Genomic DNA, 14,090 nt, shown 5'->3' on the forward strand with positions numbered 1-14,090 from the left:
TGCTGCGGTGGGATTTGAACCCCGGACCTTGTGGTTCAAATTCCGAAGACTTATCCACTGAGCCACAACACCTCTACATTGGGGGAAGTGCCTCCAATAAAGGGACATCTCCGTGTGATGGTGGTACTTGGAGAATCTGATGAGATGATGGTCCGCTTTCAAGCTTTACTAATGAAGTTTGCAACAGAAGTATCTGTTGTAGAGGTTGCCGATGCAGGTAAAAATCAGACAAATACGTTTCTCTATGATTGAGAGTTTATTTGGTATTATGAGGAAGAAAGGATAGTCACATTGATGGAGCAAGGCAAGCAATGTGGTGCACACCCTATTCATTCATGTTATGTTTTATTTATGGACCAGTTGGGCAATTCCATAAATGATCAACATTTTTGTTCGTCCGACCCCTATTTTTCTCAAGTCTCACTTCACTCCATAAACTGACCAAGTCATGGTCCTTTGAGAACATTACAGACTGTCAAAAGAACAAGAAATCAGACAGAAAATTTCACGAAGGTCCCACATATAAGGAGTCAGACGTACATATATCATGGAACTGCCCACTTACATTTTATAATTAGAACAATGGGGAAATGCAGGAAAGCCGTTATGACAAGATGCAAAGCACCTTAAAAGCAGGGTTCATGCTTGATGCAGCACTGAACTTAGAAAAGATGCCTTAATCACTAACATGGGCATGTGGATGTGGTCAACAATCCTGGAACCACCACCCCCTGTTGGTTTAGATAAGGACACATGAATGTCAAGGGCACATCTTTTCTAAACAAAAATAGAGGCAATCAATGACAAATGTAGAACAGCCTTACAGTGTCAAGTACATGTACACTCTGCCTTACTTTGACAAAAGGAAGTGATAAAAGTGTAATTTCCTCTAAAGAGCAAACTGTATCTGTGACTGACACCAATGCACTGACAAGATGGATAACCAGCCACATACCATTGTAGGATCAATATTTTTGTATAAAAATTTGCCTGGAATAAGAAATCAATTTTAAATGTAACTAAACAGGTAATTGATTTCAATTAATTTGTCCCTTGCTTCCTTTTGTCAAAGAAGGAAGCATAAAACTCACAAAATCTCAATATCTGGGTCAGTGTTTTTCTATGAAATTTTGCCTGTAATAAGGAATAAATTTGTCGAACATGAACATGCTCAAAAGTCTATTTTTGTCAATATGGCTCTTGCTTCCGTTTGTCAAGAGTAGGAAGCATAGGCATATCAAACTAGATTTGAGATCCATTCTGAGACAGTGTTGAGCTCGCCTTCATCACTGGCTGAGCTTCCCCTAGCACTGCACTCCACAAAGTCAACAGGGTTGGAGAGGTAGGAGAAATCAAAGTCCTTTCCTTGCTTCCCAAGGAACTTGTTGGTGTCTCCGGCCGAGCCGTCTGTGCTGGATAAAGTGGCTGCTCTTGTTACCCTTAGAGTGGTCCTGCATTGAAATGAAGGAATAGGAAATTGGTAGAGCTGAGTCGGTATGGTATGTTACAGAATGCGCACTACAAGATTTGTTATGATCAGATTTTCAAGGATATCATAGCATTCTATGTGAACACTCCAACCCAACCCATTTCCCAAAGGCTTGTTAAAATAACAAATGCACTATATCTATAACAAGTTTACTATCAGTCAATCACATTGAATGCTTTTAGTAGCTTTTTGCTATTGCAATTTTTTTTTATTATAACAGGTTTTATGAAACAGGTCCCTAAACAATCAATGTTAGTTGATTATTGCCAGCAAAACATTGCCAACAGCACGATATATTGCCGTCTTAAAATTCATTATGAGCTTCAGTTCTGTGAGAGCAGGGAAGGGGAAAACGGAGTAGAGCTTTCACTGGTGATTTTTCTTGAAAAGCGGACATTTAGTACCAACTTACAAAGTTCAGATTTTTTTTAAAGCAATACAGAGCAGCATTTGTGATTAAATTTTTAACAATCAACAATATAGGCCCGAATTCACAAAGGTGGTTTTGAAAACCCACTGTTGAGTCCATGGTTTATGCAGATTTCCTATATAAATTGGAGCATTGTGGCCCAGTGGATTAGTCTTCGGACTTTGAAACAGAGGGTCGTGGGTTCGAATCCCAGCCATGGCGTAATTTCCTTCAGCAAGAAACTGATCCACGATGTGCTGCACTCGACCCAGGTGAGGTAAATGGGTACCGGTAGGAAGTAATTCCTTAAGAAGCTGTGTGCGCTATGAACGCCTAGCTTAGCCGGGTAATATAGGAGCGCCTTGAGCACCTAACAAGGTGGATATGTGCACAATATAAATATCCTATATTATAAATTACGCTTAATTTGGCGCGTATATTAAAAAATGTCCAATGCTCATGCGCGCCTTTGTCACAGTGTGCCATATTGATGCCTGTTGCTGTTTTTATTCATGAGTCCACTCTTCAAACAGTGGACTCATGAATAAAAAGAGCCTATAGATCTAACCATGGTAACAGGCATCAATTTGGTGGGATGTGACAAAAGAATCAGCATTGGAATTTTTAATATACATGCCCAATACGCGCTAAATTAAGCGTAATTCATACAGGAATTCTGCATAAACCATGGATTCAACTGTGGGTTTTTAAAACCACCTTTGTGAATTCGGGCCATTATGGTCAGACTGCATTACTATGATCATAAAAACCATTATCAAGTACTTTTTTCAATATCACATAATTTGCATAATATCAAAATATCGCCAAGCACTACATTGTACTTTAAACATGAATAACAAGTGGAATGCCTCTGGCAGTCTTGCCTGCATCACGCGATTCAATATAACAGCAGTGCTGACTTTGAAAACTACTTTAACTCGCACAAGATGTTTAGTGATACTTGGTTTAATACTCTTATGTCCACGTTTTATGAACTAGACCAATACATTTACAGAGATACATGTATGATGTAAATTCAACAAATACTCCCAACATGGCCAAAGTTCATTGACCTTACATGACTTTTGACCTTGCTCGAGTTACCTAAAACTCGCACAGGAGGTTCAGTGATACTTGATTACTATTATGCCCAAGCTTCATGAATCAGATCCATAAACTTTCAAAGTTATGATGGTAATTCAACAAATAACCCCAATACGGCCAAAGTTCATTGACCCTAAATAACCATTGACCTTGGTCACGTGACATGAAACTCATGTAGTATGTTCAGTGATACTGAACAGGTCCATACATTTTCTAAGTTATGATGAAATTTTAAACTTAACCTTAGGTTAAGATTTTGATGTTGATTCCCAACATGGTCTAAGTTCATTGACCCTAAATGATCTTTGACCTTAGTCATATTACATGAAACTCAGGCAGGATGTTCAGTAATACATGATTAACCTTATGGCCAAGTTTCATGAACTAGGTCCATATACTTTCTAAGTTAAACTATCATTTCAAAAACTTAAACCTTCGGTTAAGATTTGGTGTTGACGCTGCCGCCGTCGGAAAAGCGGCGCCTATAGTCTCACTCTGCTATGCAGGTGAGACAAAAATGAACTTACATTTCTTTCTCAAGGAGTGTCTGGATGATCCTCGCCGATTTCGCCATGGTGATGTCCTGTTTGTTACAAGCTATAAGGAATGGTGTGTTGAGGTTGGTGGTTGTTGAATCGCTCAGGAGCGTGTAGAGGAACTCTGCAACCTCCTTCAAATCTTTGGTTATGCTTGAACTATCCACAAGGAAGATCACTCCCCTAAAGTAATAAAATTATTCAAGTTTTAATTAATTTTATCTACTGCAACTTTGCCATGATGACAACTACCATGGTAACAGGGCTCAGCAGCCAATCGCAATGGTAGTTACAATACGAACCAAGTTACCATGGAGATGAAGGTGTTATGGTCTGGTGGTTCAGTCACATGACTCTTAAACCAAGGGTAAGGGTTCAATTCCCACCCAGTGCTAATGTCATTTGGCAAGGCACTTATCCACGTTTGTCACTCTCCACCCAGGTGTTAAATGGGTACCCGGTGGGATGTGAAAGTCAATGTGATTAGATTAGCACGTGTGCACCGATAAACGGTTGCCTGGCCACAATACTCCCCAGGGAGTGTATTAAACAATGACAATGTAAAGCGCTTAGAAACCAAATCTTGAAGCATAATAATTGTAACTATTATCATTATTATTATTATTACAATTATTGTAAATCTTTATGAAATGGGCCCCAGCGGGTGTGTTTCATAAAGCTGTTCGTAAGTTAAGAGCGACTTTAAGAACAACTGGAGATCCTTTCTTTTGGTAAATGGTATATCCATTGGCAATGGTTATGTGCGCAAGAAAGGATCACCAGTCGTTCTTAAAGTTGCTCTTAACTTACGAACAGCTTTATGAAACGGGAGTGGTGCCAGGCTATTTGATAGGTGGCAGAGACATCAATAAAGGTGAAATCACTTAAGATTTTTTCTCTGAATAGAACATGGGTAATAATGTAGACTCAAACACTAAATTGAAAATATTAATTCACCTTGCTTGGGTCTTGAATCGATTCCAGAACTGTATCCTTTGCCTGTCATTGCCAGGGATGTCAATGACCTCAAGTAACATTGAACTTTGACCTATGACCTGGTATGGCCCAGAATTCTCCTTGATTGATGTGTAGCTTTCGATGGCCTTTTTGTGAACGAGCTGGACAGAAAAAAAAAGATTGCTAAAGATTAAAAGCTAGGCATCTGCTCAAAACTATTTACAAAATTTCTAATCGAATTTACAATATAGTTGTTTGTACAAGAATGGAAATTAAAAAGAAACTTAGAATTAAGTTCCTGTCATTATCATAATGGATTTGTTATGGAAGTTCATGTAGGAAATTTCTCATGAACATAAGTTGACAACAAAATAGCTGAAACCAACTCAATATCTTGATATATCAGAAATAGCACATATTACAAAATAGTGAATATTAAATCATGTTCCATTATTGTGAGCTTACGTGGACTTACCCTGCTATAAAGAAGTGTTTTTCCTGACTCACACAGACCAAGCACAAGGACAGAACGGCGGTTGTTTCGACTTCCTCTGAACAATCTCAGCAAGACTGCAATGAGAAGAGAGGTAGACATTTTCGAAAATGGTAAAATTTTGAAAGGGTACACAAGAAGTATCAAAGAAGGTCAATGAGAGAGATTTCAGGCTGACCAATATTTCAATAGAGCATTCAAGGACCAATGCCATATGCCATGTTTACCTTGATTAATGTTTTAAGGTACAGGGGGGGTACTTAGTATAAATGTTTGCTACGTATATGCCGTGGTTGAGACTCTCATTTTCAGCCTAAATTTCCATTCCTAACAGTGAACAAACTGCTCATGATGCTGCAGGCGGATCTTTTTGGTGCTAACTTCAGTCCAAATCAAAATTACGGCAAAGGGTGTAGCGGTAGTGAAGTGTAGTGGGGTGGCTGGAGCCATGCGAAGTGATGAGGATTCGGACGATGTTGTCAAGATCGATCGAAGCTGAAATATCCAGCTGTTACCAATCGCGATATTCAGAAAAGCGGTGGGTAGACAAAATTGGCCTTGACTTGCTATGACATTTGTGAACATATTTTGGTTGGGAAATTTGCTCGTGTGTTATCGGCCCGTGCGAAACTGCTTAGCACCCTACTGCCCAACAGGGGCCTGTTGCATGAAAGGGTCTTTTGTAGAACCGTTCTACGTAAGAACATGATATCACTCAACTGTTTCACGAAGCCAATTTAGGGGGAAAGGAAGATTGGTCCTTGGTAAGACACCTCCTGACGTGTTCTACGTAGGTATGATCTTCTTTGCACATCGTCCGCCACCATCGGCATTGAGAAAAAATGTGCTTATGGCAAGCCACACCGACATTTCAACTTACAACATTTTGGGGGATCATTCGGTTGCATCATGCATTTCATCTTGGATGGGGCTTGGATGGCACCAAGTCATGGGGCTGGCATCAATTTTAAAACAGATGTATTAATTCTCTGGGGTCTAGGCCAAAATAATTAGTTTAAAATGTTTCCTTTTATTTTCTCACATTTTCTTCCTCTTTTCCCCACCCCTTTGCAATTTAAAAAAGCAAGAACAAACTTGAAATATTGAATTGGGCGGCAACCTCTCTGATCCCCATGCTTTATCATTAGATAAACATTATGAAAACAATTTTTTTAATCATGTAAATGGTAAAGGAAACATGTGTTTACAAAAAAAAACATGATAGGGGAGATTGGGTTAGTTGGAACGCAGGGTAAGTTGAAACATTTTTTTTTTTAATTTTATTAATGCCTGTAAAGTAAATTTATGCAATACTGCCCTCAATTTATTGCTATTACTGATACAACACTGTGGTATTATTGAGTCTTTAAGGCTCATACAATCACTAATTCAATGAACAAGGTTATGATATAACCTTGTTCTGTTACATCTCCATGTGTGGCAAAATAAGGGTGGCAATGTTTGGCTTATTTTCTCTTTTTCTTTTTTTTTTCTTTTTTTTGACACTGTCAGGTTCCATGGTATTACAGCTATTCATCATATAATTTGGCTCTTAAGTAAATTTGATTCTTTAAATTATTTTTTCTTAATTAAAAATAGAGATTGAAAAACTACAATTTTAGTGCCATATTCATTCTCCATCATTTGGGCGTACACAAAAATATGCCCAAAATTCAAGTTTTTGAGTGCCCTGGAGAATACAAAAATTCCCCCAAGTTACTAATGAATAATAAATTAAAACTGTAAGGAAATTAGGATTTTTGGTCACAAAAGTATATTTTCATCATTTCTAAAATTGTGTGCTGGAGCTGTGTACAGCATTGGCATACCATAGTCTAGACCAAAACCTTCGGTCTCTATTATGTTGGTTGTTCAGCTGAAATCCGTTGGCATCACTCACCAAATACAGAGACCGAAGTTCTAGCGCGATCTGTACAGGGGACCTTTTGCGTTCAGTAACCATATATTACGGTATATGGCATATGTTTATGTACTTAAGATCGGATAAGTGTCAGAGGGAAGTAAATTTGTGCTACAGGCCGAGGTCACTGTTTTTGTTCCTTTTAACTTAATTTTTCTCTTTTTTTGGCAATTAATGCCAAGAGGGAATATTAATTTGCATTATTTTGGTCGCTTTAATTTTCAAATATTCATTAACTCTTCATGTGTTCACCTGTAAATCCCGTGTGTGTTGCATTATTTTAGGGTCTCATTCACATTCGTGCCATGAGTCACAGACTCCTTACAATAAAACCTGGCCGTGTTATTGTTTGTGAGGAGGGTTTTATTAATTTTGTCCTCTCCTTTTTCAATGAACTTCCTGGCTGTGATCAGGATGTATTGATTTTGGGGGAAAACTCAACGATTCTGTAATTTGTAAACTGCGATAATCCGTCGATCGGTACACATGTACGGTATGCAATTGTTCGAAAAACAATGGGACAGGGAACGTCTATGGGAAATGTGTGGTTGTGCAAAAATGCGAACGAAACACGCCTACGGATGTGCAATAATGCGAACGTAACGCATGTAGAGTTAAAGACAAAAATTGAAGAGCCCCGAAGGGGGATTTTGCTTGCAAGTCCCCTAATCATGTAGGTATGTTGAAAAAGTGCCCTCTAGGTGCATTCTGAATGAGGCATTGAGTGTGCTGGCTAGAATTGCAGGGCGACTGTGAAGGCATTGCTTTGTAATTTTGTATTGTTTTTGTATGTCCAAGGACAAGTTATTCCCCATTGCATCATTGTTTTTACGTAGTTGAATGTTTATGGCAGCTATATAGACTTGAAAATTATTCTCACTTAGTAATCTTGCGACTCTGTGTGCTACTGGAACTTTGGCCTTGCTTTCAACCTCTTGCTATTCACATTTACAGGTATCATACCACTCTAAAATGTATTCATTCCGATAGAGCAACATTTAAACTATATTGTGGTGAAATTTGAATGAAATCTACTGACGCTAAAGATGTTTTTTATGTCCCTGTTTCGGCGGCGTCTGTTATTTTGGTGAGTGTTTTGGGGCACTTCCATATGCAAATGCATGCGCATTGCTGTTTTCTATTAGTGCACCTTGGTCCCAGTTAAGATCACAACTTCTGGCTTAAAAAACAAAGAAATACATAAGAATTGAATAAGCGATTTATATGACCTTAAAACTGCAATAACTTTCTTATTTCTGGAGCTATTGAGATAAATGAGGTGTTAAATTAAAGGTCTTGATGAGCTCTAAATGATGCCATGAAGAAAACACCTTATTTCTGAGATTTATTTTTTTGCAACATACCTCATGCCGGCGGCGATAGCGAGCCGTCTGTGTACGAGAATTTTTTTTTTTATGTTAAAAAATGTTAAAAAACTCCTCGAAACAGACGGCTGCCTGCTGTCTAACCATAGTCCTACCTGCAGATTCCCCACAGCCACAGGCAGGATGGTAAATGAACCCTTGGGTGCATGAAAACGGGCCCCGGGCCGAAAGTAAACCCGCTCTCCAACACAGTCGCTAATCATACAATTTACACAGGCTCATTACTCAATCTGCGCACACGACAACACATGCATAAAAAATAGCAATCGAAACACCTGGCATATGTCGGGAAGGCGAATTGAAACTTACCCACAAACTCATTAATTAATTCAACTCATCCCCTAAAACTTACCTATGGTGAAAAGAATGACAATGATTGCCACTGCAACACCCAAAATGATGGGATCTTGCTTTGAAACCTCCGATTTGACATTTTCAAAATACCCTTGCAACACGTCAACACCACTTGCAGCCGACATTTTTACAGAATGCTGCCCTCTGTGGTTATCAGCCTATAATTTGTCTTTTCTCTCTCCTTTGATTCTGTTCTTCCCCTTTTCTCCCCGGTGGGGTCACTCAGCCGCAGAGGGGGACACGTATGACCGTTACCACAAATGCAAGTGACCCCCTATTGCAGTCAATTTCAAGGACATTTTGTGAAATTTACCCCCCTATTTTCACACAAAACAAGGACAAAATTGCGGGAAAATGGTACCTTGAAACACCCCTAATTATAAGATTGTAAGGACACTTTTGCCCATTTCGCAAATTTACCCCTATTACCGTATTTCAAGGACAGGGCATTTAACACCCTTTCCTCATTAGAGCCAATTGCAACACAGGCGTCAGAGTGCTCAGTCCTTAAAGATGACCAAGAGCCAAGTCATACTGATACAATAAATCCAAGAGAACTTTATTTTTCTTAAAAAATAAGAAAAGTAGAATTCTTTGTAAAAATAAATGTAGAGTTGTCCATATAAAGATACAGAGCATGATGCCCGCGCCCCCTGCGGCTGGTGACTCGGCGACGGATTTTCTTCCCGTAATCGTTCTCCCCTTTTTCCTGACCCCTATTTCCATCAGATCGAGGCCAGTGAGCACCCCTATTTTCACTACTTCGAGGAGTGTTCTGTCCGCGGACGTTCCGTGAAATTGACCCCTTTTCCCGCGATTTTGGTAACGGTCATGCGGTCCCCAAGTCATATTGAGTGACCCCACCGGGCTTTTCTCTCCCTCTTACTTTGCTTCCCTCTTGGCCTTCAGTATAAACCTCTCATTATAGCTCCATTCCAGTGGCGTACCAAGGACCTTGCACGGGGGGGGGGGGCAAATTTGTCCGCCCACAAATTTGACAAGCAACAAAAAAAAAGTCTTCAACCACAAATACAAAAAGGTCTTCAAGCTCCAGGGGGGGGGGGGGTTGGGATACGTTTTTGCACGGGTTGTGACTCGTCAGGGGGGCAGACTGCCCCCCCCCCCCCCACTTACGCTAGTGCTCCATTCATATTTATCTCTACCGATTCCAGATTCCCTTATTTTTTTCTTCTTCTTTCTTTCCTTTTCTTTATTTCCTTTCTTCCCACCTTCCTTTTTTTCTTTCTTACTTTCCTTTATTTTTTTCCTCCTTCCCGTCTCTCTTTTCTTTTTGTTTCTTTCCTTTCTTCCCTCCTTTATTTCTTTCCTTTGCTCTCTCCCTCTCTCTTTCCACTTGTTTTTAACAAGAATTACTTCTACCATTCAGAAAAAAAAAATCTATGGGTCTAAAAAAATAAACTAATAAAATAATAGTAATAATAATAGGTTAGACTATTACAAACAACCTTAAAGGGCCCCAATGAAAACCAGATTTAAATCTGATTGGGTATATGTGAAATATATAATTAGCTGCAGTACTTCTTTTGCCTTCTTTGTTCTTTCCTTGTTTCTTCATTTCAATCTTAATTTCTTTGTTTCTCTTCCTTTAATCAATACTTTTTTTCCTTTCCTTCTTGCTTTTTTCTTTTTGTTTTGTTAAGACTCTATTTTGTATGTTTTTTTTTTTTTTTTGCTTTTAAAAAGAAAATAATTTTCAATCAAATTATACAGTGCGTCCCAAAATAAACGAAACCGAGATTTAGCGATCATTTATCATTACTTAATCATAAATAAAATAGACAAATGACCTACCAATTTAAAGCTTAGAATCTCCTCTTTCATCTGATATTACTTAGCTTATTTCTTATTCACGCATGAGTGAGCAAAAACAATTTGAAGAAAGGATACCAAAAGCTCATTTGGCGAGGGGTATCTGGGTTTCAAAAAGAAAACCACAATTCTGAAAAGTTCAAAATCTGCTCTTTAATTTGGTACCTCAGTTACAGAAAATGGTCAAGAAATAAAAAAGTTCTGGTCATTTGAAATAAGGCTTGTATTTCCATAATTTCATGAGATAAACGTGTTTTCACCGGTTTCCCACAGAAGCTTTCGCATAGTGAACAAAAGATTTAACGCATGGCTGATCGTCAACAAAACGGAGTGTTGAGTGAGTTTGAAAGCCAGCCTGGAGAACCTCTTCATTTTATGAAATTATTGAAATTCAAACCTCATTTCAAATGACCAGAACTTTGTTATTTCTTGACCATTTTCTGTAATTTAGGTATCAAATTAAAGAGGAGATATTGAACTTTTCAAAACTGTGGTTTTCTTTTTGAAACCCAGATACCCCCCGCCAAATGAGTTTTTGATATCCTTTCTTCAAATTGTATTTGCTCACTCATGCGTGAATGAGAAATAATGTAAGTAATGTCAGATGAAAGAGGAGATTCTAAGCTCTAAATTGGTAGGTCATTTGTCTATTTTATTTATGATTAAGTAATGATAAATGATCGGTAAATCTCGGTTTCGTTTTTTCTGGGACGCACTGTATAAAAAAATATCACTATAAAAGAGTGTTGATATAGTATTTTCATACAACATCAACATTTAAACATTCAAATTGGGACATACCGATGCCCCCCCCCCCCCTTACAGACACACACCAAACACCTTGTTAAATTTTAAGGCTTTTCTCAGAAAAAAAGGGAATTTGAAGACTCAAATGTAAATCAATAACACTGTAAAAGATATATTGTATTCATAACATTAAATTATTAAAATTTAATATTCTATTTTACTCGCAAAATATACACAGCCAGAGTCAAGGATACGCAATTTGATCACGCACACATCAAACATGTACTACATAATCATAAAATGTGATAATGATTTCAATTTGCTTTTCTTTTTTATTGAAAGATACCCAAAGGGCCCCATTGCATAAAAGTTTCTATTATGGTACAAGTTTGCCATCCAATTGTAACAACCATGTTAACAATGCTCAACAGACAATCAAAATCAAGGATCCATGCAAGTTACAATAGGAGAGCGGTATTGGCTCAGTCGGTAATGCGTCTGCTTTCGAACCAAAGAATGTGGGTGCGAGTCCACCCCGGGCGGATGACTGAAGCCAGTGCGTTGTGTGTAAACGTCTCTCCCATGTTTCATAGATGCAGGCTATGTTACAATGGAAAATACTCCGTCCCTCGGATAGGACGTTAAATGGAGGCCCGTGTAGAGGAGAGTCACCACCTTTGAACGTTAAGAACCCACTGCACTATTCCTATAAGAGTAGGTAGAAACCACGTTGTAGTGGTCCACCCGCATTCCCCCCAATCAGTAATATCCGGAGGAGAGACCTGCGGGTCATAGTTATTCAGTGTGCTTTTCGCCTCCAAGGCTCAAGTGACGTCAAACAAATAATAATAGGATGACAAGGTTACCATGATGGAAATTTTTATGCAATGGGGCCCTGGAGTCGAAACTGAAATTCTATTGAATTTTACAGGGGCGAACAGAGATAGGAACTCCTACTGTATACCATTTGCCTTTTGAAGTTTCATTGTCACAAAATGTTGAACATTGCACAAAATACAAACCAAAATATTGTTCATAAATAGAACTTTCACTGTCATACAGTAGTATTGGGCTTTCATTCCGTTACGAAAATGGGTACATTCATAATATCATATTTCAGCTTTGTTTCACTTTCACTAATGCATCATATGAACATATAAAAAAAAGATAGATAAATAAATAGTATGACATTAAATACAATTACTCTTTATTTTCATCAATTTAACTTTGTTGAACTCCAAAGGCCAATATTCTGAACTCTGGTGGGTGTTTCATAAAGCTGTTCGTAAGATACAAATGACTTTACGCACGACTGGTGATCCTTTCTTGTGCTATGTGATATCCCTATGTAATTGAGTTATGACCTAAGAATATGTTCCAGTCGTGCGTAAAGTCGTTCATAACTTTACGAACAGCTTTATGAAACACCCACCTGGTTCAATTCAAACTCTGGTCTATAAGTTGTGCTTAAAGGGGAAGTTCACCCTGACAAAAAGTTTATTGTAAAAATAGCAGAAAAAATAATAAAAAATATTGCCGAAGGTTTGAGAAATATTCATCAAATAATTAAAAAGTTATTAGAATTTCAATTATTTGATTTGTGATATCATATGCTAGCAGCATTCCTACAGAGCGAATGGTAAAATATCAATGAAATGTCATTTTCTCAGAAAATTCAAAATGGTTTTTACTGTAACTTTTGTATATCAATAGACAAATCATTTCATACCCGATCATGAAAAAAAAAATTAAGTCATCAGGAACCATACAAAATTTGAAATTCATACATTTTATATTACATAACACATGGGGCAGCTGCTCGTTTATGACGTCACAAATCCAAAATTTTGAACTCTAATAACTTTCTTACTCTTTAACGGATTTTCCTCAAACCTTCACCAATATTTTTTACTATTTTTTCTGCTATTTTCACATCAAAGTTTTCTTCAGGGTGAACTTTCCCTTTAAACTCTGGATAGCCCACTGCAACACAAAACTTTAAGTTTAGAAGTTTCAATTTATCCACTTACTTTGACACTCAAAATATTCAAATCTGTCTGGGAATAATAAGTAAAATAATTTTCTTCACCAAAACAGCACGAGGAAGGAGCACAGTAAACATGAAACATAAACCGTAAAAAAAAATTCATAATTGTAAAATGTGAGACATTTTTGGGGATAAAAAAAAAACCAACCAACATTGACAAGGTGCTTTGATACAGAGTCTCAATTATGCAGATGAAATCAATCAATGAAGATCAGGCATCTTCAATTTTCATTTCATTTTCGAGTTGTGTTTGACAGAGAATTGAAATAAAAAGAAACAAGCTCTGAATAACAAATCATAAACAATACCATATAAATAAGAAATACAGGTGGGTGGTTAGAGGAAGACGGGATGGCCAAAGAATTAGTGGAAAAAGCAATTGACGGAAGAGAGTAGGAGGGTCGGGCTGAAGACGAAGAAAGCAGTGCATCATGCAAATTGGAGGGAGGGGTAAGAAGGGACAAGATGAATCAGGCCACCCCCATTCAACAGGGACAAATCTGGGGGCCGATTCATAAAGCTGTTCGTAAGTTAAGAGCGACTTTAAGAACGACTTGTGATCCTTTCTTACGCGCTAAACCATCGACTACGGTGTATACCATTTACCAAAAGAAAGGATCACCAGTCGTTCTTATAGTCTTTCTTATCTTACGAACAGCTGTATGAAACACCCACCTGGATTTAAAATTATAGACTACTGGTGGGTATTTCATAAAGCTGTTCATAAGTTAAAAATGACTGGTGATCCTCTTTCTTATGGTAATTGGTATATTCATTGGCGATGGTTTAGCGCGTAAGAAAGGATCACGAGTCGTTCT

The 14,090-nt window shown here is 38.0% G+C and overlaps 1 protein-coding gene across 1 annotated transcript; it reads right to left on the reverse strand.

The window, feature by feature from the left end:
- On the reverse strand, positions 1 to 8,807 carry LOC121427649 (signal recognition particle receptor subunit beta-like). The gene is made up of 5 exons (XM_041624157.1): positions 8,647 to 8,807; positions 4,971 to 5,065; positions 4,496 to 4,656; positions 3,530 to 3,721; positions 1 to 1,451 (listed from the first exon to the last, which is right to left on the reverse strand). Exons 1-5 carry the CDS (start codon positions 8,771 to 8,773, stop codon positions 1,238 to 1,240), a joined length of 789 nt encoding a protein of 262 aa, XP_041480091.1. The 5' UTR covers positions 8,774 to 8,807; the 3' UTR covers positions 1 to 1,237.
- Between the last annotated feature and the right edge of the window lie 5,283 nt (positions 8,808 to 14,090).

This window comes from Lytechinus variegatus, chromosome 14 (assembly GCF_018143015.1).
Source record: "Lytechinus variegatus isolate NC3 chromosome 14, Lvar_3.0, whole genome shotgun sequence".
In the NCBI taxonomy this organism is placed as follows: domain Eukaryota; kingdom Metazoa; phylum Echinodermata; class Echinoidea; order Temnopleuroida; family Toxopneustidae; genus Lytechinus; species Lytechinus variegatus.